The sequence below is a fragment of the Mytilus trossulus genome, unplaced genomic scaffold (assembly GCF_036588685.1).
Source record: "Mytilus trossulus isolate FHL-02 unplaced genomic scaffold, PNRI_Mtr1.1.1.hap1 h1tg000138l__unscaffolded, whole genome shotgun sequence".
Lineage (NCBI taxonomy): Eukaryota > Metazoa > Mollusca > Bivalvia > Mytilida > Mytilidae > Mytilus > Mytilus trossulus.
Window position 1 is genome coordinate 1,800,432 of NW_026963302.1, and position 26,762 is coordinate 1,827,193.

The 26,762-nt window shown below is 32.7% G+C and overlaps 2 protein-coding genes across 2 annotated transcripts in view; one reads left to right on the forward strand and one right to left on the reverse strand.

Annotated features, from left to right (window-relative positions):
- LOC134700419 (uncharacterized) overlaps positions 1-23,921 on the reverse strand; it is a 71,208-nt gene extending 47,287 nt beyond the window's left edge. The window contains exons 1-12 of the mRNA XM_063561814.1: positions 23,790-23,921; positions 18,715-18,796; positions 16,770-16,846; positions 11,162-11,211; positions 7,408-7,456; positions 6,790-6,855; positions 5,012-5,077; positions 4,546-4,609; positions 3,420-3,523; positions 2,537-2,616; positions 1,840-1,906; positions 1,545-1,610 (exon numbers count right to left, since the gene is read on the reverse strand). Coding sequence (XP_063417884.1) covers positions 1,545-1,610; positions 1,840-1,906; positions 2,537-2,616; positions 3,420-3,523; positions 4,546-4,609; positions 5,012-5,077; positions 6,790-6,855; positions 7,408-7,456; positions 11,162-11,211; positions 16,770-16,846; positions 18,715-18,796; positions 23,790-23,888 — 870 coding nt within the window. The 5' untranslated portion in view covers positions 23,889-23,921. The remainder of the gene's footprint in view (positions 1-1,544; positions 1,611-1,839; positions 1,907-2,536; positions 2,617-3,419; positions 3,524-4,545; positions 4,610-5,011; positions 5,078-6,789; positions 6,856-7,407; positions 7,457-11,161; positions 11,212-16,769; positions 16,847-18,714; positions 18,797-23,789) is intronic.
- A 61-nt stretch (positions 23,922-23,982) lies between these two features.
- LOC134700406 (tetratricopeptide repeat protein 39B-like) overlaps positions 23,983-26,762 on the forward strand; it is a 56,171-nt gene continuing 53,391 nt past the window's right edge. Inside the window, exons 1-2 of the mRNA XM_063561805.1 lie at positions 23,983-24,089; positions 25,303-25,334. Coding sequence (XP_063417875.1) covers positions 23,991-24,089; positions 25,303-25,334 — 131 coding nt within the window. The 5' untranslated portion in view covers positions 23,983-23,990. The remainder of the gene's footprint in view (positions 24,090-25,302; positions 25,335-26,762) is intronic.

Below are 26,762 nucleotides of genomic sequence, written 5' to 3' on the forward strand. Positions count from 1 at the left end.
GGAAATATTTCACAGGCTTTATGAGTATGACTTTCGATTACTATCACTGTTTTATTTCCATTAAACAATTGTCAGAACCCAGGACTACTCAAAGAGTAAAAATAGTCAAACTGTCTGATTTATTCTTCCCAGCTACTTTATATTTGCTCGATGAAATGAATTATAATAGCATAAATTTAAGTACTTGGATGAATAATCAGAAATTACATCCGACAATGTTGACTAAAAATCCATCATGAATGCGAAAGAACAAGTTCAGCTATGAATTCATATATCTTCTTCACGGTAAGATTCTTACCCTCTTTTTAATCGAAGAATTAAAACCATTTATTAAAAGTGTTATAAACTGGCTTTTTCTGTATTGGTTCTGATTTAAATTTGTGGTTAGCTGTATTTGGATCTTATTTGGAAGACTGTTCTTAAATGAAGTTGCCTTAGTTGGTTAATAAAAGTATCAATACAGGACTTTTATCATATTGGCCCTGTAACCATGGTAACATGTCCTTGGTATAAATAATGGCCTTGGACAGTTGAAATGGTCCTCGGCGTTGCCTCAGGACCATTAAAACCATCTTTGGTCATTATAAATACCTCGGGCATGTTACAGGGCCAATATGAAAAAGTCCATTCTTTAATACTATAATAATAACCCCCCTTAAGGTAGCACTCCACAGTTAGGTGTGTAGTTTCGCATTTTGGCCCCTGTGGATTTTTAAAATATGAGAGCTAGTGTGAAACAAAATTCATTTTTGGATAGCTGAGTACTAAAATAGCCTTCGTATTGGGTTTATATGAACATTAAGATTATGTAATGCATGTAATATAGGCTGTTTTCTGTATGACAGTCCGTATTTGCATGCCCATACCCTACATTGGTCCGGCAATTATTGTAATGTTTTTTTGCAACTTTTTGTGGCACGAACTTTGTGATTAGATTTTACGAAAAAATGAGGCGAAAGACACCCATTTTTTATTTGATCATTAGGAAGATCTATGCAAACAGTTTCTAAAAAGGTATCACTCAAAGGCATTGAAATTCTAGTTTGATCCAAATTTTGGGGGGATATGTGACATGTTTACCCCCTTTTTGCAATATTTTATTGTAAATAAATGCAGAATGTTGCCATGGATACACATAAAAGGAATTATTTTTCACCCTTTCAACTTTGAAAAATCAATTCTATGGAAGATACTGTTTACAAACATATGCACATGTACAACACAAACAGTAAGGTTAATGTATTAGAAATCCAGGAATAGGAGATGAAAAAACATTTTGTGGCTAATTTTTAATTTAATTTTCTAACTGTGGAGTGCTACCTTAATGCTTCATCACATCTAGAAAATTTTACTGCAAACATTGCCCGTGATTTCTTTTATAATTTAATACAGATAAATATGTTTCAAATGGTATTACATAGAATTTAGAGGAGTTAACATTGGTAAATTTATATAACAGTTGTTTTAATCCTATATTGCTGAAGCCATTATACATATCCATGCTGTTTTTACTTGTTAGTGACATGTTCTTAAGGTAACTGTACCTGAAGTCTTGGCCTCATCACTTTGACTAGAGGTGGATAAAATGGATACAAATCTATTTCAAATGTCTGAAAAAATATCAATAACAATGTAAAATAGAGTTATTTCATATAACATTCCATGTTGAAAGTTTGACTTCTTATACTTTTTTTATACTATGTAAAAACTATTTTAAAGAAGCAGTATCATTTTGTGTTACATGTAATATCTAACAACGCATTTCTTAAATTTAAAGACATAAAGAGTATCGTTTATGAATGTATATATTTATTTAAATTTACAATCTGTATACATTACCATTTCTAATTCTATATAATTGTATCCAAATTTGGACTGAATCTGCAGGAGATCATCAGCTAAACCACTGAAAATGTATAAATTTTAAATTGTAATAATTATGTATAGAATTACTTGTTGGATAGAGGTTTAACTTCAAATGAGAACAAGGAATCTTTCAACAATCTAAATAAACGGATATCTTGCTGTGCTATGTGGATGTCTACATGTTTAAATTATTTATTTTTATATTTAAAATTGTGTATGTCTGGCAAATTGACAGTTTTGCTTCAAAGGTCTTTTCCTGTAATAGTCAGTGATTTGTTGATAGTGTCCCACATCTCTGAGCTTCAATGCATAGTTAACCTTGATGGGAAAGCAACAACATTGTGAATAAAATATTCATTAATTTTCTATGGTAGGTTTATTTAACTACAAAAACAGCACTTTCAGGTTATAAAATATCAATAAGAAAAGGAGAAAACTTAGACACTTGTAAATTTGGTTACAATGCACATAAGAAAGAGCTTTGGAATCATACAATAAATCAAATGTATATAAATTTAACCCAAGTACTGAAGATTTGTGGTATTTGCCAGATTGTTGAGTCTAACTTTTGTTATTATGTCCGCTGAGTCAACATATTTGGAATGATCTGTATGAAATTAACACCTTTATGACTGAATTTAAAATGTCAAAAATAATGTTATGTTATTACCATTCAGCATCAAAACGAAATATTTTAACCCTCCAGTTGTATATATTATCATCTATAGGTTCTGCTGTAAAACTTAATTCCTGAAAACAAAAAAAATTATAATATACAAATGTATAACTGCTTCTATAAGGTTTATATTATGTGTAACATACATAACTATAGATTCTACCACTGCATCGAGTGTACTACGATATTTATCCACTCAAGACAGTTAAATTTTCAAAATTAAAACCTGAGGCTTGCCTTAGCATTTTAAATATTTAAAATTTAACTGTCGAGAGTGGATAAATATAGTATTACACAAGATTTGGTGGTGGAATCTGTTTCTCTAATGATTTTCTAACATTATGCAGGCAAACTTCTTCCTTTTTTTCGGATGATCTGCAAGAGATGTGTTCTTTCTTTGTGACGTCATCAGACATGATCGCCTTTTTTCATGCTGTCACAATAGGAAATTCAGAGGAAAGCAAGAAAATTCGACGTCATAAAGTACTGAGATCAAACGAACCACACGTTGATTAATTTTTTTTTATACAATAGGTAAAGGGATAAATTGACGAAGAATTAGAGAAATCATTATATAATACTTTTCATTTCAGTCTTTTTAACATTTTAATACATTAACAATGAAAACTATAAGTCGTCCAGATGATTAAAAAACAATAACTTTGTTTCTTCAATGAATTGTGTTTGCAATGCAATAAAATAATGTAGGGGCAGCAATTACATAGAGGGTTAATCAAGAGGCAGAAATTTCAATATGTATTTCTCTGGCCTAACGGTTTTTGCAATTTTCATTCCTCATCAAACAAGTGTGTTTTCAAAATGTCAATGTTTACATACATTTCTTTCATTAAATGTAAATTTCAAGTTTAGAATTTACCTGTTCTTCTTCCATGATTCTAACAAGATCATTGGTTAATATCCCTGCTGCAGCATTGCTGGTAAATATATTCTCTGGTGGTTTTTTATCCATACTACTAGCACCTGAAGAAAAATATCAATATCATAACATGGTCGTGACCCCTGAACAGATTGTGTCACAAATAATAAAGGTAAAACATTAGATATAAGTTCCACATGTGGTGCAAGATATGCCTACCATTTCAAATCAACTGGGAACCTCCCTATTTTAAGGTAAACCTCCCTATTTTAAGGAAACCTCCCTATTTTAAGGTGAACCTCCCTATTTTAAGGGAAACCTCCCTATTTTAAGGGGAACCTCCCTATTTTAAGGTAGTTTGTTTTGCTCATGTTTTGTTTCTTATGCATTGTTTTGATGACTGTTGTTTGTTTTGTCATTTTTTTGTATTTAGCCTGATGGTTTTTCTTCTACTTATTATCTTTATTGTCTCTTTGGCACAATTATTATTTTTTCGCAAATTGCAAAAATGGTGACTGCCAGTGGGAACCCTGCTTTTGTATAGTCCCCCTATTTTTATATTGCATTTCTAAAAGAAATCTCAACAAGTGAAATTGCGAGCTACTGCTCACTGATGATACCCCCGCTGCAAGTGGATAATACTTATAGTGTAAAAATATGCAAGTGTTCGGTAAACAGGAAGTTGTCGAGTGATGAATCTGAAAACGCATCACACGGTATAGCTGACTTATATAAATCCTGAAACCAAATCCTTGTATTGTAGTTCCTGAGAAAAATGTGACGAAAATTTTCAACTTGGCTATCATGTGTAAAATCATACATGTGTTCGGTAAACAGGAAGTTGTCAAGTAATCAATCTGAAAACGCATCACACTGTATAGCTGACTTAGATAAACTCTGAAATCAAATTTCAGAAATCCTTGTATTGTAGTTCCTGAGAAAAATGCGACGAAAAATATTCATGGGACGGACGGACTGACGGACTGACTGAAGGACAGACAGAGGTAAAACATTATACCCCCCTTTTTTAAAGCAGGGGTATAAATGACGGACTGACGGAAGGACAGACAGAGGTAAAACAGTATACCCCCCTTTTTTAAAGTGGGGGTATAAAAATAAATATTACCTTGAGAAAGCTTTGCCTTTTTCATCTGGTCTCTTATTTCTGCTTCTTTCTGAGCCCACCGTTTCTGAAATAATAAAGTATCTCAATATAGAAAACTTTACAATGAAAGTAAAATGACTACCAAATGTGTCACAACATAGTTTACAGATATAAAAGGGTGAAATTTTCTGGAAAGTGCCAGGTTTCTGAATCAAAATGATTTGTACCACCATTCATTCTATATTCCATGAAGATTATTCAAGAAATGAGCATTTCACATTTATAACATGATTTCAGTAGTTATTATTTTTAAATCACTAACCATCACTGGTTTTAAACGTCAAATTACCACAATAGTTAAATAGTTATACATGAATCACAATTTATTGATAAGACTTCAAATTGAACCGTGTATTCAGGGAACTTAAGTAATGGAGATAAATGTTCCCTTTAGAAAGTTGTAAATACTTATAGAACTTGCATATACCTTCTTTCTAGCAACCTTTAAATCCCATTCTGTTGTGAAAGCATCATCATCAGCCATCATACATTCCTATGTCATAAGAAATATTGAATACAATTATAAAACACATGTATATGTGCATGTCAGCTTCATTATTAAAACTAGAGGCTCTCAATAGCCTGTATCGCTCACCTGAAACAACCTGGGTTTTTGCATTCATATAAAAAAACCATAAAATTTGGCTACAAAGTAACAACACTTGGCAAGAATCTCATTAGGAAAGGAACATTTATGCTATGTTTGGTTTCAATTCAGTGGTTCTCTAAAAGAAGAAATTTGTATGTATTTCCCATAGGGTCCTATGTTAAACTAAGTCCCCACACTGGTGACCATCTAGGAAGTTGGATTGGCAACAAAGTAACAACACTTGGTCAGCATCTCATTAGGAACATTCATGCTTTGTTTGGTTTCAATCCATTCAGTGGTTCTCCAAAAGAAAACATTTGTATGTATTTCCCTTAGAACCCTATGTAAAACTAAGTCCCCTGCTGGCGGCCATCATGGATGATGGATCGGCTACAAAGTAACAACACTTGCTCAGCACCTAATAAGGCACTTTCATGCCATGTTTGGTTACATTCCATTCAGTGGTTCTCTAAAAGAAGTCATTTGTTTTCATTTCCCATAGGGTCCTATGTTAAACTAAGTCCCCTGCTGGCGGCCATCTTTGAATATGGATCCGCTACAAAGTAACAACACTTGGTCAGCACCCCATAAGGAACATTCATGGTATGTTTGGTTTCATTCCATTCCGTGGTTCTCTAGAAGAAGTCATTTGTATGCATTTCCCATAGGGTCCTATGTTAAACTAAGTCCCCTGCTGGCGGCCATCTTGGATGATGGATCGTCTATAAAGTAACAACGCTTGGTCAGCACCTCATAAGGAACATTCATGCCATGTTTGGTTACATTCCATTCAGTGGTTCTCTAGAAGAAATCATTTGTATGCATTTCACATAGGGTCCTATGTTAAACTAAGTCCCCTGCTGGCGGCCATCTTGGATGATCGATCCGCTTCAAAGTAACATCACTTGGTCAGCAACTCATAAGGAACATTCATGCCATGTTTGGTTTCATTCCATTCAGTGGTTCTCTAGAAGAAGTTCAAAATGTAAAATGTTAACGACGACAACGACGGACGACAAACGCCAAGTGGTGAGAAAAGCTCACTTGGCCCTTCGGGCCAGGTGAGCTAAAAATGTACAGGAAATCATAATATAAAGGACATGAATCAAAATACAAAATGCTCTGCTATCACATAAAGGACCAGCATATTTTTTCTGACTAAGAAGTGCTTTTTGAATTTTAAATTACAGAAGCATTTCCCTAACAAAAGTCTACCACATTCTGCAACATCTTATGTATCTGTTCCTCTAGACTATTACTGAATTTTACTTGTTCTCAGCAATATGTCAGTGTTCCCCCTTGGAGTAAGGATAGCTTAATCATCTAGAACACATAAGTTCATCCCTGTTGTAATATGGAGTGCATGTTTCTACTCTTATCTGTTTTGACTGCTGAATATTCTTTTTTCATCATTGGGATTGTGAATTTGTGACCCCCTTTATAATTATTGATTTTAATATTTTTTGCTGCCCCTTAATATTGTATCTCTAGCTCCATACAAAGAAAGGTAAAAACAGTGCAAAATATCAAAAAGAAAGCTAAAAATTATCTGAAATTATCTTTAGTTCAAGAACAGTAGTTCCATTGAAGAAAAGTGTGCTTATTTATGTTAGAACCTCCTCCTCCTCTTCTTCCTCCTCAGATTCCTCATCCTCTTCCATAATATCATCATCACTAGACATCTGTAAGAGTAAACATAATATATAATCAGTGTTGCAAAGGCATATAGAGCAGAAACTGTTTTCACTTTTGAAGCACCTGAAGTTTCTACCCCCAACCCCCCTTTCCCCTTTTTCCCAAATTAATTTATATTTGTTAGTCAAGTTTTGGCTATTCTCTTTCACTTATAAAAGTTCATTGTTCCTTGCGTATCATTCCCCTCTTTTTTTTCATAACTGACTCTTAAAAACTCCTTTAAATGCTAGCAGATAAAGTGCATTTAGATTTTTTTCAAAAGGCTGGAGCAAGTTTTGCAAGAACACAATAATGTTGATAGATTGAAACAATTCATGTAACATTTAAATGTTGAACACCATGCATCCTAAACCTACATGCGATATGCTGCATCAATCAACACCTAACAAATTCAATTGTATTATGATTAATATGGAAAACCTTACTAATACTTGAAAAAGATCTAAATTTATTAGTGATGGTATTTTCAAAAGTTTTTGACTACATGTATACGTATTTGACTGTATGGAAATTTGTCTATTCAACCATGGATAACTTACATGTCTTTGTTCAGATCTTGTGTTCTTGTTGGTATGTAAAACAACAGCCCTGTATAACACAGCAGAAAGGTTTATTCATTATATAAATCACACAGATTACAGCAGAGCAGTAAACACAGCAATAAACAATCAACAGCAAATATCAAACAATCATTAGAAATTGATGAAATATGTCTTTTTCAGAGAATGCTTTGCCCTAGCACGAGTCTTCTGTGACCATGAAATTTTGTTGTGCATCCTGGTAATTTCTTTTCTTATTCATTGTACTGGATCAGTTACTTTTGTACTGTCTTAATTTACATTTTTTTCCTTTTTTTTATTATGAAGCATGAAGACAACATTTTCATAAATACATGTGTACATTGGTATTAAATTGTACTTGGCACACCGATACAAATGTACTATTAAGTGTACACAATGAACAAGTCACTCCAATTACCATTATATGTATTTTAAACACATTTGATATTTGGTAATGAAAATTTAAACCTTTTTTAACCAGATGCTCCGCAGGGCGCAGCTTTAAACAACCCCAGATGGCCCAAGACCACAATTAATGACCCTTCTTTTCGTTGTTCACGAATATAGTTCCCTTTAGTTATAGTGTATTTCTTCTTTATTTTTTTTCTTTCCCTTTCTCATTCATTTCTTAGCTTTTCTGGGGTGGAAATGAAAGAAGAGAGCTGAAATAAACTTTTGGATGTTTTATTTTAACTGATTTCAATAAGGAAAGAGTGATTAGGCCAGGTGCAAAAAGGTTATATTTACACTTTTCGGAACATCTCTTGACTTGCCTATAGGGGTAGGGATGTGTATTGGCCAAATTTGTATGATGTAAAGATGCAATTTTCAGAAAAAATGCATATATCTTTGGACTTGTACTGTACATTACACACACAAAAAATTAGACAAAAAGAACAGTTAAATTTTTTTAAATGCGACAAAACGTTATAAAGAAATGATAGAGAAATTAATTGTGGTCTCGGGCCTAAGAGGTGCATTTCAGCAAATTTTGAAATTATACTTTGACAACTTCTCTGAATGATCTATTGGTATTTATTTGTCAAACTGTATGAGAAGAAATGATTTCCACTTTTATTTGATAGAAATTTGTAAAAAAAGTCACTTTTTCAGCTGATATGCCCAAAAAGTAGCTTTTTCACTTTTTTCAATAATTTTGCAAAAGCAGCATCCTTAATTTTTCTCTGACATTTTTTTTCTGATATCTATTTGTGTTTGTGGTATTTATTTCATGTGTTTTACTCATTTGTGAACTCTGAACACAAAGAAAAGTGGATAAAAGCATAAAAAGAGTACAAAATGGACTGTTTTAATAGTCTATGTCTAGCGGTCTGTACGAAGCAAGTGAAATAAGAAGTTATATGCACTTAAAAATTGTATTTCTTTAAACAGACTGCACTGAATCTATATCAAAAGCACTTATTACTGGTTGTTTAAACTTGTCTGTTTCACAGAATACCTTTATTTTCTTCTGTTGGATGGCTGGTGGTTAAAATATTGGCATTTCAAGACTGAAATTTCAAGCAGGTTTTAAACAGAAAATTGAAAAAACTTTGCATCAGACCATACTGTCTACATATATAGTTAAAAGCAACAGTCTTGTTACATCCAGGCTTCATATTTGATCATATCTCAGCAAGGATTCGGGCAAAAAGAAGCATATTTCCATCTCCAATATCATTTATATGCAATTAAATATGGAAATATAGAGAACAGCCTAAATTGACAACTTGTTGTTTTAAGCTTGACATTGCTTAAGACCATGTAAAACTCATGTGTTATGCTATTTGAAACTTATTTTTACATGAAAAGAACATTTATGATATGTTAAATGTTTTGTTTTAACTTAAAAACTTCAGAAAATTGTTGTAAGTGGAAAATATTACATTTCATATAAGGCCTCGCTTCATTTGAAAACCTCTATTTTTTGGCATAGGCACATATAAAATTAACTTTTGTCAATTTTTTATAAGTCTCATACATTAAGTATGCTATCATTTACTTTGAATAGATAATTTCTTATACATTGAGACATAAAAAAGTGCAATTTGGTGTTTTGGGGGGATTTTTGAAGCCAAAATTTGAAAGTTGAAATTTTTCTATTTCAACGTCACAATTTAGCAACCAAAGTTGAGATATAAAAAATGCCACATTTTCTATAATATATATCACATGGCTTTGAAACTTTGTAAACTGACTCATAATACACTAAGCTTAAATCATGCCAAGTTTTATTGGATTTGGTCAAGTTTTTGGCCCCTAATAGGCCCAAGACCACAATTAATGACCCTTCTTTTCGTTGTTCACGAATATAGTTCCCTTTAGTTATAGTGTATTTCTTCTTTATTTTTTTTCTTTCCCTTTCTCATTCATTTCTTAGCTTTTCTGGGGTGGAAATGAAAGAAGAGAGCTGAAATAAACTTTTGGATGTTTTATTTTAACTGATTTCAATAAGGAAAGAGTGATTAGGCCAGGTGCAAAAAGGTTATATTTACACTTTTCGGAACATCTCTTGACTTGCCTATAGGGGTAGGGATGTGTATTGGCCAAATTTGTATGATGTAAAGATGCAATTTTCAGAAAAAATGCATATATCTTTGGACTTGTACTGTACATTACACACACAAAAAATTAGACAAAAAGAACAGTTAAATTTTTTTAAATGCGACAAAACGTTATAAAGAAATGATAGAGAAATTAATTGTGGTCTCGGGCCAGATGTCGAACCCCGACTAGTTGGGGCAAGTATGGAGACAATATTCAAGCTTGACACAGGTCTGAATTTGGATTGTAATTAAATAGTTGACACAACATAGGTTTCTGACACAGAATGAATGTGGTCTAAGAACTTAAACTTAAAAACTTAAAAATTCTAAATTAGACATTCACCTATTATGGTCCAATAACCAAAATCTAAATACATGGTTAGATTCATCATATAAAAGAACCCCCAAGGATTCAATTTTTGTTGAAATCAAACAAAATTTAATTTCGGACCCTGATTTGGACCAACTTAAAAACTGGGCCCATAATCAAAAATCTAGGTGCATGTTTAGATTCAGCATATCAAAGAACCCCAAGAATTCAATTTTTGTTAAAGTCAATTTTGGACCCTTTGGACCTTAATGTAGATCAATTTGAAAAGAAAAAGGGACCAAAAATTAAGAATCTACATACACAGTTAGATTCTGCATATCAAGGAACCCCAATTATTCAATTTTTTATGAAATCAAACAAAGTTTAATTTGGTACCCTTAAGGCCCTTAATTCCTTAACTGTTGGGACCAAAACTCCCAAAATAGATTCTATTTAGTTATACTAAATTAATATTGGTGCAAAATCCAAGAAAAATGCTTATTTGGCCCATTTTTGGTCCTTACTTCCAAAACTGTTGGGACCAAACCTCCCAAAATCAATCCAAACCTTCCTTTTGTGGTCATAAACCTTGTGTTTTAATTTTATAGATTTCTATTTACTTAAACTAAAGTTATAGTGCGAAAACCAATGTGTTTTCGGACGAAGATGAAGACGACGATGACAACAAAGACACCAACGTCATACCATACGACCGCAAATTTTTTTTGAGGTTGTTTAAAAACATGTTGGAAGTCTAAAATTCATCCAAATTTTACAAGAATTAAAACTGAGTATAAAAGAACCATTTGTTTTCTTTGAAAAAAAAAATAATTATAACCTGACCTTTACAATAACTGCTGTGGTATAAAATACTCACTTTTTCAGGAAATCAGAAAGTTTTATCTTGTCTTTCAAGTCAACCAAGAACTGAAAGAAATAGAGGCTAGGTGATGCAATTTTGAGCTTTTTTTACATTTAAATACAATTTAATGGCATGAAAGAGTAAGATATCTGGTCCATTTAGGCACTTAAGCTTAAGTTGATTAACATTATCTTTAAATTTCACCTCCAGGTAACAACCCCATTGCTTGTATGAAAATTGAAACTTACCAAGATTCATTTTAGTTCAAGTATAGACTCAATTACCTTGAACCTAAGTGAATTGGGTAATTTTAATCAAAGTAAAAACAACCCCTAACATACATTTCAGTCTTACTAAAAGCAAACTTTCAGTTTTACAGAAGATATAAAATAACTTCTTGAACTGGTAAAAGATTTACACAGAATAGAAAAGCCTACAGTAGTCAAGTTTGTGAATATAAAGGCAGCTAGAGTTATCTCCACTTGAAATGATGTCTTCTGCAGATCAGCAATGATAAAGATTTTGTAAGAATATACTTACACTTGTTATAAACTAAAATGAATTAACAGATATATGATGTTTATTTGTGTTCCTTATTTTGTTCATAAACATGATATGGCCATTAGTTTTCTCTTTTTAATTGTTTGACATAAGTCAATTTGAGGCCTTTTATAGCTGACTATGCAATATGGGTTGTGCTTATTGTTGAAGACCAAAAAGTGATCTATAGATGTTATACCATATCTTATGTCTTTTAACAATAATCAATACAGCTTATATCTGTACAGCTCAATTGTCTGATTAAACTATTTAAAAAAACAAACTGGTTTTCTGTCTAAATAATCTGTATATAACACTTACATCTTCATTTGAGAAAAAAAACCAAAGACTGTCTCCATACTATACAGCTATCGGTATATAAATTCTTTTTAATATTTTAAATAAAGTCAATGTCTGGATTGAAGTGAGTATAATTCATGAAAATAAATAATTTTGAAGTTTCCCCTGATATTTTACCAGTTCTGGATCATGCTGATAGGAATGAGTTGAATTTATCTATGTTTGAAAATGAGCCCCCTCCATGCAAACTCAATCTGTAAGTCATCATCTGACCAAAAATGTACCAAAAATCTGATGAAAAGTCAGGACAAATGTTTGATAACAGAATGATAAAATAATGCATGGAGGTTACATCATATGCCAATATAAAAAGAAGATTTGGTATGATTGCTAATGAGACAACTCTTCCACCTTGTTCACAAGAGATCAAATTCAAAACAACTATAGTTCATTAAAATGCCTTCAACTATGAGCAATGATGAGTAAGGCACAACATTTGTGTATCTACTATTAATTGTCTATTTAGGTATGAATCAATAAGAATTAATGCAGAATGTGTCCTCATAGACACAGATGATGCCCCTGCTTGCATACAACATTTTAAAGGGACATAACTTAAGAACAATAATATTGATGCTACCCAAATTTTCACTTGATCTGAGTTTTGAGGTTATAAGTACTGTATATAGGTCTCATAATGTTTGGTTGGGACAAACTTAAGTTACAGAACAGAAACTAAAAATTTGGCTATTTTTCAATTTATAAAGGACATAACATGATAATGATTAACCCTTCCCTCCATAATGACGCTTTATGACGCCACCCTCTTTACTCCATAATGACGACTTTTGACGCCTGTGTAGTACCTCAGTTGAAACACTTTGACTACAAATTGTCTGCAGTAGACTTAACAAAATTTGTATTCAATATGAAAAGGAATATCATAGGAATATTCAACTTAAATTTATTTGATGAAATATTTGTTTTTTGCAATGCCTTAATACTTTAAAACATATTTTCAACATTTTTGGGAAAAATCCTATGCAAATCAAGTATGCAAAAAAATTTCAATGGAGGAAATGGTTAAAGTGAAACCACCAAAATTCAAATTAATCTGTATCTTGTGGTAAAAAGCATTGTGTATAAGTTTCATAACATTTGGTTGAGGCAAACTTAAGTTACAGAAGGGAACCTAAATATTTTGTCATTTTTATTCCATTTATAAAGGAGCATAACTTTAGAATGGTTAAAGTGACTGCACCATAATTCAATCTTGATCTTTGTTTTGTGGTAAAAAGCATTGTGTATAAGTTTCATAACATTTGGTTGAGGCAAACTTAAGTTACAGAAGGGAACCTAAATATTTTGTCATTTTTCCATTTATAAAGGAGCATAACTTTAGAATGGTTAAAGTGACCGCACCATAATTCAATCTTGATCTTTGTTTTGTGGTAATAAGCATTGTGTATAAGTTTCATAACATTTGGTTGAGGCAAACTTAAGATAGAGAACTGGAGCAAATTTGCAGACGTACAAGGGTAAAACTTAATGTCCCCTGTGCTATGGGCCTATGGCGCGGGAATAAAAATTTATAACAAATCCTCCAAAAACTGAAAGTGGAAAATCTATTCTTTTAGAGAGAGAAATATTTCAAAACAAAATATCAATCCAAGATTGCAGTAATATACATGTTCAATTTTCTGTATCAATATATCTTATTCAATTTATTATATGTCAATTAAACCAATTAAATTTCATGATTAGCTGGGATACATGTATTTCACTCCAGAATAATATTGTAAAATTTGTTTTCTTTGTCAGATGACTCAACATGACTGTCATACAATACTTATTTTAATTAGCAAAACATCTATAATATCATGATTTCACGCTTAGGAAGAGGATTTTCCTAATCAATTTATTATCTTATGCTAAGATCAATACTTCATCTATCAACTTATAGTAAGGTTATTAAATAACAATAACTTGATAAAATGTATTTTAAAAGTATTTTATGTGCCTATATATTACAAGTATCACATCTTCTTATTTTTTCATATTATACGTAAGTTTGTGTTATAATATGTCCACTTCATCGTGATAAAAGTACAAGTTATTGTAATGTATCAATGCTCTAATCCACTTAATTAAACATTCATAATTATAATTTCTCAAGTTTGATTGCATACTTCACAAAAATAAATTATACACCAATGACTAAAATAAATGTGATCAGTTGCAGTCATGAAAAGTATGACAATGATAAATATCTCCTCTTAATGTAGAATTGTCTCATTGTCCTTCATACTAAGATCAAAAAAATAATATACATGATATATGAGAATGGATTTCAACAAAAGACATATGCTTACATCATAAAGTATGTGAAGCTTTCAAGGGACGACATCAAAAGATCCATGTAGGATAAAAAAAAATTAAATCAAATAGTTTTGGGGTGGGGGGTCAACATTGCTGCAAGTTCTGTTTATCCAAAATAGATTTTACATATATCCCTATTGGTCAATCAATTTTTCCCAAATTAAGTTAAGAGGGGGGTGTGGGGGTCAGTGAAAAAACTATGTGAATTAAGTTTTTTATCCTTCATTGAACTTTTGATGTCGTTCCTAACAAAACAAAACTAGAGGCTCTAAAGAGCCTGTGTCGCTCACCTTGGTCTATGTGAATATTAAACAAAGGAAGCAGACGGCTTCATGACAAAATTGTGTTTTGGTGATGGTGATGTGTTTGTAAATCTTACTTTACTAAACAGTCTTGCTGCTTACAATTATCTCTATCTATAATGAACTTGGCCCAGTAGTTTCAGTGGAAAATGTTAATAAAAATTTACAAATTTTATGAAAATTGTTAAAAATTGACTATAAAGGACAATTACTCCTTAGTGGGTCAATTGACCATTTTCAGATTTGCTCTAATTGCTTTGTTTTTTGAGTTATAAGCCAAAAACTGCATTTTACCCCCATATTCTATTTTTAGCCGTGGCGGCCATCTTGGTTGGTTGACCGGGTCACGCCACACATTTTTTAAACTAGATACCCCAAAGATGATTGTGGCCAAGGTTGGATTAATTTGGCCAATTAGTTTCAGAGGAGAAGATTTTTGTAAAAGATAACTAAGATTTACGAAAAATGGTTAAAAATTGACTATAAAGGGCAATAACTCCTAAAGGGGTCAACTGACCATTTCGGTCATGTTGACTTATTTGTAAATCTTACTTTGCTGAACATAATTGCTGTTTACAGTTCAACTCTATCTATAATAATATTCAAGATAATAACCAAAAACAGCAAAATTTCCTCAAAATTACTAATTCAGGGGCAGCAACCCAACAACGGGTTGTCCGATTCGTCTGAAAATTTCAGGGCAGATAGATCTTGACCTGATAAACATTATTACCCCGTCAGATTTCCACTAAATGCTTTGGTTTTTGAGTTATAAGCCAAAAATTGCATTTTACCCCTATGTTCTATTTTTAGCCGTGGCGGCCATCTTGGTTGGTTGACTGGGTCACGCCACACATTTTTTAAACTAGATACCCCAAAGATGATTGTGGCCAAGGTTGGATTAATTTGGCCAAGTAGTTTCAGAGGAGAAGATTTTTGTAAAAGATAACTAAGATTTACGAAAAATGGTTAAAAATTGACTATAAAGGGCAATTACTCCTAAAGGGGTCAACTGACCATTTCGGTCATGTTGACTTATTTGTAAATCTTACTTTGCTGAACATAATTGCTGTTTACAGTTTATCTCTATCTATAATAATATTCAAGATAATAACCAAAAACAGCAAAATTTCCTCAAAATTACAAATTCAGGGGCAGCAACCCAACAACGGATTGTCTGATTCGTCTGAAAATTTCAGGGCAGATAGATCTTGACCTTATAAACATTTTTACCCCATGTCAGATTTCCTCTAAATGCTTTGGTTTTTGAGTTATAAGCCAAAAATTGCATTTTACCCCTATGTTCTATTTTTAGCCGTGGCGGCTATCTTGGTTGGTTGACCGGGTCACGCCACACATTTTTTAAACTAGATACCCCAAAGATGATTGTGGCCAAGGTTGGATTAATTTGGCCAAGTAGTTTCAGAGGAGAAGATTTTTGTAAAAGATAACTAAGATTTACGAAAAATGGTTAAAAATTGACTATAAAGGGCAATAACTCCTAAAGGGGTCAACTGACCATTTCGGTCATGTTGACTTATTTGTAAATCTTACTTTGCTGAACATAATTGCTGTTTACAGTTTATCTCTATCTATAATAATATTCAAGATAATAACCAAAAACAGCAAAATTTCCTCAAAATTACTAATTCAGGGGCAGCAACCCAACAACGGATTGTCTGATTCGTCTGAAAATTTCAGGGCAGATAGATCTTGACCTGATAAACATTTTTACCCCATGTCAGATTTCCTCTAAATGCTTTGGTTTTTGAGTTATAAGCCAAAAACTGCATTTTACCCCTATGTTCTATTTTTAGCCGTGGCGGCCATCTTGGTTGGTTGACCGGGTCACGCCACACATTTTTTAAACTAGATACCCCAATGATGATTGTGGCCAAGTTTGGTTCAATTTGGCCCAGTAGTTTCAGAGGAGAAGATTTTTGTAAAAGTTAACAACGACGACGGACGACGGACGACGACGGACGCCGGACGCAAAGTGATGGGAAAAGCTCACTTGGCCCTTCGGGCCAGGTGAGCTAAAAATGATTTGAATACATCAACTGAATAATTCAAAGTTTCAAATCATTCTGAATGTCATTTACCTCATTCAAGGCTGTGCTCCATAGCTTGACTGCAGGGTCTGCTTCCACAGAAAATGTACCATCATAGTCAGGATAACCTGTTTAATCACATTGTCAATTACAAGACCAACATTTTACATTTGTTTTAAACTATGTGACAGTCACGACAGTACCAAAAATACTTTGAATGAGCTAATTCAACATGGGCAGAATTTAAACATAAATTGTTCTAGACAGTATGCCTGATTGTTAAGCAATTGTAATATGAGTTAAAGGTTTTTATTACTTTATACAAAAATTTGTGAAACTATCATTAACAAGAAATACACAGAAAATATAAGAACTACATTGTACATCATGAATACTGAATCTTATCGAAATAATAACTGTATCAAACTTCAAGGATTTTTAAAACATCAATATGTTATATCAAATTGAGAATGGAAATGGGGAATGTGTCAAAGAGACAACAACCTGTCCAAAGAGCAGAAAACATGTATATCAGAAATACATTTACATACTGGCAAAATTCTGAAGAAATCTTAAACTTTCCAAATGATAAATTTTGGTATTAATCAGTGGTCGACTATGATCATGGTTATATTCCTGAGTTTGCAAATTAATGTGATTGGTTGAATCAATTTTTCAGGCATTTTATACCTGTACCTTTCACTTGTATGACAGTTTTTTCAGACCCAATCAATTATTTAAATCCATAGTATTGGGGAAATAGCCCTAGAATTCTGGATATAGTATGGGTGACATTCATAACTAGAGGCTCTCACATTTTTTCTCAAGAGCCTGTATCCATCTTGAACCTGATTCTACCTGGGTTTTTAAAATCATTTAAGAAAAAGATAAAATTTGGCTACAAAGTAACAACACTTGGCCAGCACCTCATTAAAAAGGAACATTTATGCTATGTTTGGTTTTATTCAATTCAGTGGTTCTCTAAAAGAAGACTTTGTATGTATTTCCCATAGGGTCCTATGTAAAACTCAGTCCCCCGCTGGTGGCCATCTTGAATGATGGATTGGCTACAAAGTAACAACACTTGGTCAGCACCTCATAAGGAACATTCATGCCATGTTTGGTTTCATTCCATTCAGTGGTTTTCTAAAAGAAGTCATTTGTATGCATTTCCCACAGGGTCCTATGTTAAACTAAGTCCCCGCTGGCAGCCATCTTGGATGATGGATCGGCTACAAAGTAACAACACTTGGTCAGCACCTCATAAGGAACATTTATGCCATGTTTTGTTTTATTCCATTCAGTGGTTCTCTAAAAGAAGTCATTTGTATGCATTTTCCATAGGGTCCTATGTTAAACTAAGTCCCCCACTGGCGGCCATCTTGAATAATGGATCGGCTACAAAGTAACAACACTTAGTCATCACCTCATAAGGAACATTCATGCTATGTTTGGTTTCATTCCATTCAGTGGTTCTCTAAAAGAAGTCATTTGTATGCATTTCCCGTAGGGTCCTATGTTAAACTAAGTCCCCCACTTGCGGCCATCTTGAATAATGGATCGGCTACAAAGTAACAACACTTAGTCATCACCTCATAAGGAACATTCATGCTATGTTTGGTTTCATTCCATTCAGTGGTTCTCTAAAAGAAGTCATTTGTATGCATTTCCCGTAGGGTCCTATGTTAAACTAAGTCCCCCGCTGGCGGCCAGTTTGAATGATGGATCGGCTACAAAGTAACAACACTTGTTCAGCACCTCATAAGGAACATTCATGCCATGTTTGTTTTCATTCCATTAAGTGGGTCTCTAGAAGAAGTTCAAAATGTAAAATGTTAACGACGACGAAGGACGACGACGTAAGCCAAGTATTGAGAAAAGCTCACTTGGCCCTTCGGGCCAGGTGAGCTAAAAATGAGGTACATGTATATCATGTATATATACATGTGTTAACACTATAGTTTTATGAAAAATTGGACTCTAGTATACTCTTTACCTTTTGGTATATGGAGTTTAAATTCATGTTCTGAAGCCAATAACATCAGCATCACAATGTCATTATTTTCATCTGTACTTGTCTGAAGAAAAATAATAGCTCATTCTACAAATTCTGAACTTCAAACATCATTTGAACATGTAAATGTTGAAAAATGGACAAAACAGAAAATTATAATTAATAAGATATTTAAAATGTTTAAGGTATAGCTATTATTGCGAACCCTATTGAACCTTTCCATAGATTCACCTGATAGTTACTTGTCCATTTAAACTTTTGGCAGTTCTATTGTCCCATCTAACAAATACAACAGGTATTGTTTTCTGTATAGTTTATACACTGGGACCTTTAAATTTCTTGTAAGAGAAATCTATCACTCATTGATTAATTTACCTGAGCAAAAAATGTATCTGCTTAATTGATGGAAATAACATGTTGACTATTAATATTAAAACTGTATATGAGTTTGAATGTATTATATTTTCAATCTGTTAAAAGTAAACACTGATTCAAACATTAATAAAAGTTGATTTCTGAAAAAAATCAACATTATTCCTATTTCCAAAATTTTTTTTTATAAAAAAACCCCTAAAAATGGTGATTTTTATATATCAATGTATATTATAAGTATTCTATAACTAAATAAAACCAGATGCTCCGCAGGGCGTAGCTTTATACGACCGCAGAGGTTGAACCCTGAACGGTTGGGGCAAGTATGGACACAACATTCAAGCTGGATTCCGCTCTAAATTTGGATTGTGATTAAATAGTTGACACAGCATAGGTTTCTGACACAGATTGGATGTGGTCTAATGAAATATTTTTTTTGCCTTTGAGCAATTCACTATGCTGTTGAATATAAATCCTCTCAAAAAAATGTTTGAAGAAATTTTCTATTATTTATGAAATTTCAAATGAGAAAAATTGAACCCAATTTTTTAATCACATCCCCCTTTCCCTTATTCCAAAACTAATTTCAATTAAAATATTCTAATGGAGTTTGCAACAATTGCTACTCATTTAAATACATCATAAAATATTAAGATGTAAAAAAACTGCTTGTTATCACTGAATGGTAAAGATTATTTAAATTTATCAGTTGGTAGTAAAAAGTGAATATACATTGTATATTGTATAAAACAAAGATTCAAGTTGATTCTGGACAAAGAAAGATAACTCCAATTAAAAAAAATTCTTGCAGATATTTCTTGCTTACTATACTGGACAAAGAAAGATAACTCTTAATTAAAAAAAAATTTGCTATTTCACAATATTGTGAAATTAGATATTTCTTGCCATTGCACAATACTGTGCAATTGAAAAGACTTGCTATTGCAAAATACTTAATATAATAATTTTAGATCCTGATTTGGACCAACTTGAAAACTGGGCCCATAATCAAAAATCTAAGTACATGTTTAGATTCAGCATATCAAAGAGGCCCAAGAATTTAATTTTTGTTAAAATCAAACTTAGTTTAATTTTGGACCCTTTGCACTTTAATTTAGACCAATTTTAAAACTGGACCAAAAATTAAGAATCTACATACACAGTTAGATTTGGCATATCAAAGAACCCCAATTATTCAATTTTTGATGAAATCAAACAATGTTTAATTTTGGACCTCGATTTGGGCCAACTTGAAAACTGGGCCAATAATCAAAAATCTAAGTACATTTTTAGATTCAGCATATCAAAGAACCCCAAGGTTTCAATTTTTGTTAAAATCAAACTAAGTTTAATTTTGGACCCTTTGGACCTTAATGTAGACCAATTTGAAAACGGGACCAAAAATTAAAAATCTACATACACAGTTAGATTAGGCATATTAAAGAACCCCAATTATTCAATTTTGATGAAATCAAACAAAATTTAATTTTGGACCCTTTGGGCCCCTTTTTTCTTAACTGTTGGGACCAAAACTCCCAAAATCAATACCAACCTTCCTTTAATAGTCATAAACCTTGTGTTTAAATTTCATAGATTTCTATTTACTTATACTAACGCTATGGTGCGAAAACCAAGAAAAATGCTTATTTTGGTCCCTTTTTGGCCCCTAATTCCTAAACTGTTGGGACCGAAACTCCCAAAATCAATACCAACCTTCCTTTTGTGGTCATAAACATTGTGTTTAAATTTCATTGATTTCTATTTACTTTAACTAAAGTTATTGTGCGAAAAACCAAGAATAATGCTTATTTGGGCCCTTTTTTGGCCCCTAATTCCTAAACTGTTGAAACCAAAACTCCCAAAATCAATCCCAACCTTTCTTTTGTGGTCATAAACCTTGTGTCAAAATTTCATAGATTTCTATTAACTTAAACTAAAGTTATAGTGCGAAAACCAAGAAAATGCTTATTTGGGCCCTTTTTGGCCCTTAATTCCTACAATGTTGGGACCAAAACTTCCAAAATCAATACCAGCCTTCCTTTTATGGTCATAAACCTTGTGTTAAAATTTCATAGATTTCTATTCACTTTTACTAAAGTTAGAGTGCGAAAACTAAAAGTATTCGGACGACGACGACGACGACGACAACGCCGACGACGACGCCGACGACGACGACGCCAACGTGATAGCAATATACGACGAAATTTTTTTCAAAATTTGCGGTCGTATAAAAACTAAAAGATGCAAATTTTCATACAAACAATACTTTTTTTTTTAAACAAACTTTTTCTGATTAAATTATTATCTTTTTTGAACAGATTGAAAAAATTATTATAAATGTTTATAGATATAGGAAGATGTGGTGTGAGTGCCAATGAGACAACTCTCCATCCAAATAACAATTTAAAAATTAAACCATTATAGGTTAAAGTACGGCCTTCAACACGGAGCCTTGGCTCACACCGAACAACAAGCTATAAAGGGCCCCAAAATTACTAGTGTAAAACCATTCAAACGGGAACATGTTTAATAAACACGAAATCACAGGCATTTTTTTTTTATGTGAAACATGTAATTATCCATCAGTTTAGCAGATAAACTTTTTACTCTGGTAGATTAATCAATGAGTGATAGATTTCCATACCTGCCAACTTTTGAAAATGCCCATGGGGGTTTTAGCGCGCAACAACAATTTCAAAGGTTACAATTCTTTGCGACGACTTCTTTGCGCGTGCTGTTTTGTAGTCTAGAAAAAGTGTCATATTTGTAAGATGAGCTTACATGCCTTTTTCTTAAGTTTATTTGCATGATTCTAGTTATTATATCAGCAGAAAATATGAAGATGTAGCTGTAACTGTAGGACCAGGAATTATTTTCATGTGAAAGGATACTAAATAGTTGTTAATTTTTCCAATTTAAAATTATACACAAAGAAGGACCTTTATCAGGTTGGGAACAACACCTAGGGATCCCCCCTCAATTTTTGGACATTAAAAACCACTTTTTAAGTACAAATGAGCACACATTGATATTATTTAAAGAAACTTTTCCCAAAGAACTACATGTATATATCTTATGATCTATCTGGTATTATATGGTCAACACATGTCCAAGAATTTTGATATGTTCTTGGCCTTATATCTTCTTTATTATTCAAAATAATAGGACTCTACATTTAGAAAAGCTGTTCCTAATATAATGTAAGAATTTCCCATTTTTAAGTTAATAAATCTACATTTTTCTATTTAATTTTTTACAAGAGTGACCCCTTGACTAAGGGAAGTCCCTCATTTAAGGGATTCCTCATGTTGATGTGGGTGGGGGTCCATGTGAAAAATAATGAATAGTACATTATACTTTAAATGATTGTATACATAAATAAAATTATGTTACAGCAAGTGTACATGTAATGTCAATAAATTAGTGAATAAACTACTATTTATTATATTTATGATAGTACTGCATCATTGAAGTTTGTCAATCAGCCATGCTTTTATTCTTATTCTGTGTAAGAACCTCCTTGCAGTTGAAAAATCATTTGCCATGTTCACGTTTTTACAATTCTGACCAACAAACAGAGGAATACAACACAAGTTCAATATCTAGCATGTTAAAATAATCTTGAGAGAAAATTTTTTGATTGGCTGATTAATTTGATCATGAGAAACACACAATTTGATTGGCTGAACACGATTTTCCTCTATTGGACACAGTTCAAAATCGGGAACAACAATATTTTTCGTGTAGATTTTCACCAAATCGTGTTTTAGAGGGTTTTTCAGGAACACGATCGTGCAATCGTGACAAAGGGTCAAAATCGTGTAGTACACGCCTAAATCGTGAAAGTTGGCAGGTATGGATTTCTTTTCATGCTCTAAAAAAAATCTAATTTGGCATTTGAATTAAAAAGATCATATCATAGGGAACATGTGTACTAAGTTTCAAGTTGATTGGACTCCAACCTCATCAAAAACTACCTTGACACACTTTTTTAACCTGAAGAGGGATATACAGACAGACAGACGGACGAACAAACGATCGGACACATAGACCAGAAAACAAAATACACCTCCGCAATGAGTTGCTTTGCAGCAGAAAACCAGTGGCACTCACATATAAATGGTTTTTTTATGTATGTTAATTTTTAATTTCAGTAAATCTGTGCAAACTGGAGGTCAGTTGTAGTTAAATCCTAAAAACTCTCAAAATTGGTGAATCAAATTGTTACATAAAAAAAATTCTTCGTCTATAAGTGCATTGTATGAAAATATATGACATCATAAAGCATATATAGCCATGTCTTAATCTGTTAATGTTCCGTTAACTATGTCACCTGTGGTCATTCATAATCATATTGAATTTAAAATTACTCTATATATCTGTCAGTCTGTTTTTTAGCAGTGTAGTGGGATGTTTTTTAATAGTCATTCAAAAAATAATATTCCAAATTATTCAATTGATTTAAATTAGAATTAGTATAAAGTAGTATTATTTATACAGCTGATTTAAAGCATTTTTTCTCACAGGTAACACTGTCTGATACTGTCATTCAACATGTTTTTCAATTATATATTTATCCTATTTATATTTCATTTATTGTGTTTTCCTGTCGCATGATATCAATGATGATATTATGCTTTAAATGACAATTTTTTAATCAAATCTGTATTGATATTTGATCTTACTTCTAGCAAAAATATTGCCTCTGAAGATTCTGATGCTTGCCATTCTTCAAATTCGCCGATTAACACATCTGTAACTGAACTTTCACTTCCAGCTGCCATTTGGCTATTTCGCAAATTTCTGAAATATTGATGTTTAACCTTTTACATCTTCTACATTGAAGAGTTCAAAACAAATAATTGTTTCGAGGTTTTACATTACTTATGAGGTTAAATTCAGAAACACTCCGAAATCAAATTCGGACTATGGCTACTAATAACATGTCAACAGAAGAAATAGCCACTGGGGACGAGAACGACGAGGTAAGATTCCTACATTTACATCAAACCTCAAAGTAGCAAATGGTTGTCCAACTAATATTCACAAAAATGAATGAAAAAGAGGCACTGACTCTCAGTAAATGACAATATGTATGGCCTATACTGGGAATATCCGAATATTATTCCAAGACATTTCAAGATGTTCTTTCCAGGAACAGAGTAAATCATATTCACAGAACTTTGCAACTTCAACGCATAACATGTAGTAGTTATTATACAAAGATATAAGATAACCTGGCATCCATGTTGTTCATTAGCTTGATGTCCAGTGGCAAATATTTCATTCATGTTTCGGACCACAGGCACTTGTCTCATAAAAAAAAATCCTTTATACCTTTATATAACACTAGGTACCTGACTTTTGATTGTAGAAAAATGTCAGCTGTTGACGAAATCCTTTATATGCTGTTTTCTCGGCCATGTCAGCTTTCAACACAACTTAAAATTGTTTCAAATAATTACAATTGACATTCTTGGATAGGATTGCCATGGATAAATCTGACAACAAGAGTAGGCGTGTTATACACCACTGTGAAGATAAATCAATTTAGATTTACAACATAACAAGTTTCAGTTGTGTTGACAGCTGAGAAATCATGTAAATAGGCATATATAACGGAATTTTGCCACCGGCTGATATTTTTCTAAATCACAAGTTAAGTACCTTGTGTTAGATAAAGGCATAAATGTAATTTTTTTCTGAGACAAAGTGCTTGTGTTTCGGACAATAATGATTAAGGCTATTAGTGGTATAACGTGTATTAAAGGTAATAGGTAGCTGGACTAAAAACATGATGAATATCTCAAGTCTGGTATTAATTTTGTCAATCCATTAAATATGAACAAAAACAGATAAATGTTAAATGGATAGAATCGAAGGATGGGCAAAATTATCTGCCTTGCATGGTATAGTTTAATTATTCGTTATTTGAAATAATCACAGATATTTAATCAATATTTAATTATATTTAAAAAAATCAAAACTTCTGAATACAACAAAAAAATGAGAAAAAAAATAGTTTTAAGGTTTATTATTATATGCTTTTAATACATTTTTTCAAAGGCTATAGAAATGTACAATGTATAAAAATATTTGTTAATTTACAGATGAATGTCATTATTTAGTTTTCTTTTTAAACAAGTTCAGACTTCATACATCAAATATCAACTACAATGTATTTTATTTTCTATTTAGGATTTTGAAGATGCAGAAGAAGAAGTTTGTTTGTAAGTATTACAACAATTATGTATATTTTGTTGTTCTTAAAACATTGTAAAAAGATTAAATCATTTTCCTTGATCATGGCTATGTGATATTTGTGATATTTGGTTGGGTAGTGTAAATTTTGAAAATCCCAAAGCATCCACATTCTACACCCCCAATTAATGTGTTTGTAAATCAAAATCTAAACATTTTTATGTTTGAAGACAAACAAGCATTATCCTACATGTACAAGTTGCTTGAACATGTACATGAACATTTGAATTGTACAAGTGTCTTTTAGTGAGGTACAATGTAGCAATTTCCACTATCATGACTACATTGTATACTTCCATACCATAAGTTGATTAGCAGGACAGATTTTATAGCTATAAATACGTTACCATCATAAATTCTGAGTGTAACCCCAATTGCGTCATAGGTCAGATGGAAAATCCCAACTAAAAATAAACGTATTCTCACTGGTCCGGACATATACCCCTGTTTGCCCATATTCTTCCATTCAATTTCCATCTGCGACATCGGTCACACGTGCACAGCAAACAGATTCAACAGAGAAGTGTTTAGTTTTTTGAATAGCTTAATTGCTTTTCATATATATTGTGTATTTTATTGGAAATATATTCCCTTGTTTTGTTTAAATTTCTAAACAAATTATTTGTGTTTTTTTGACTAAAGTAAAATTTATTATGGACTTTAATTTGAATAGTCCGTATGTAAGTATTCCTGGTTCGGACTATCTCTTAGATGGGTCACTACCTTTAAGTCCCCCCCAAACTACCAGTACATTGACCGGAGTTTCGACAACGGTGTCTGGTAATGCTACCTATCCGACCCTTTCACAAGGTTCGGCCATGCATTTTGGGGGGGTACCTACGTCAACTTCGGTGACTCATACTTTATCTAGGTCTGTTAATTCAGCGGGTACTATTAGTTCTGTCCCAGGTACAGCTATGGGCTTGAACTTGCCAGGTTCTAGACCCCCATTATCCTATTGTGGGTATATGCTTCCCAACACGGGCACACAACCTTTACCCTCATGGTCTCAGCCACCTTGGCCACAGTCTTACCCTTATGGTGGGTTTATGCCAAACCAACCTGGTTTTTGGCCTTATAGGGACAATTTCTATGGTCCCCCTTCTGGGGTAGCTACTGCACCACCTTTAGCTCCTGCTCTACCCGTAGCAGTATCTTTGACTTCTGCAGTAGCTCCTACCACCGTACCTGACTCTCAAGCTTCTAGTTCTTCACATGGTACTCAGGTTTCTGATCATGCATCACCTTTGGATGGTTTACAGAAGTTACTTTTAGACTTTGGTGAGTCTTTCAAGGCAGAATTCCATACTCTATCCAGTCGTATGACTCTACTGGAAAATAGAGTTTCTTCTCATCAACCTTCTCCAGCTAAGTCTGTAGAATGTGATGAGAGGGAG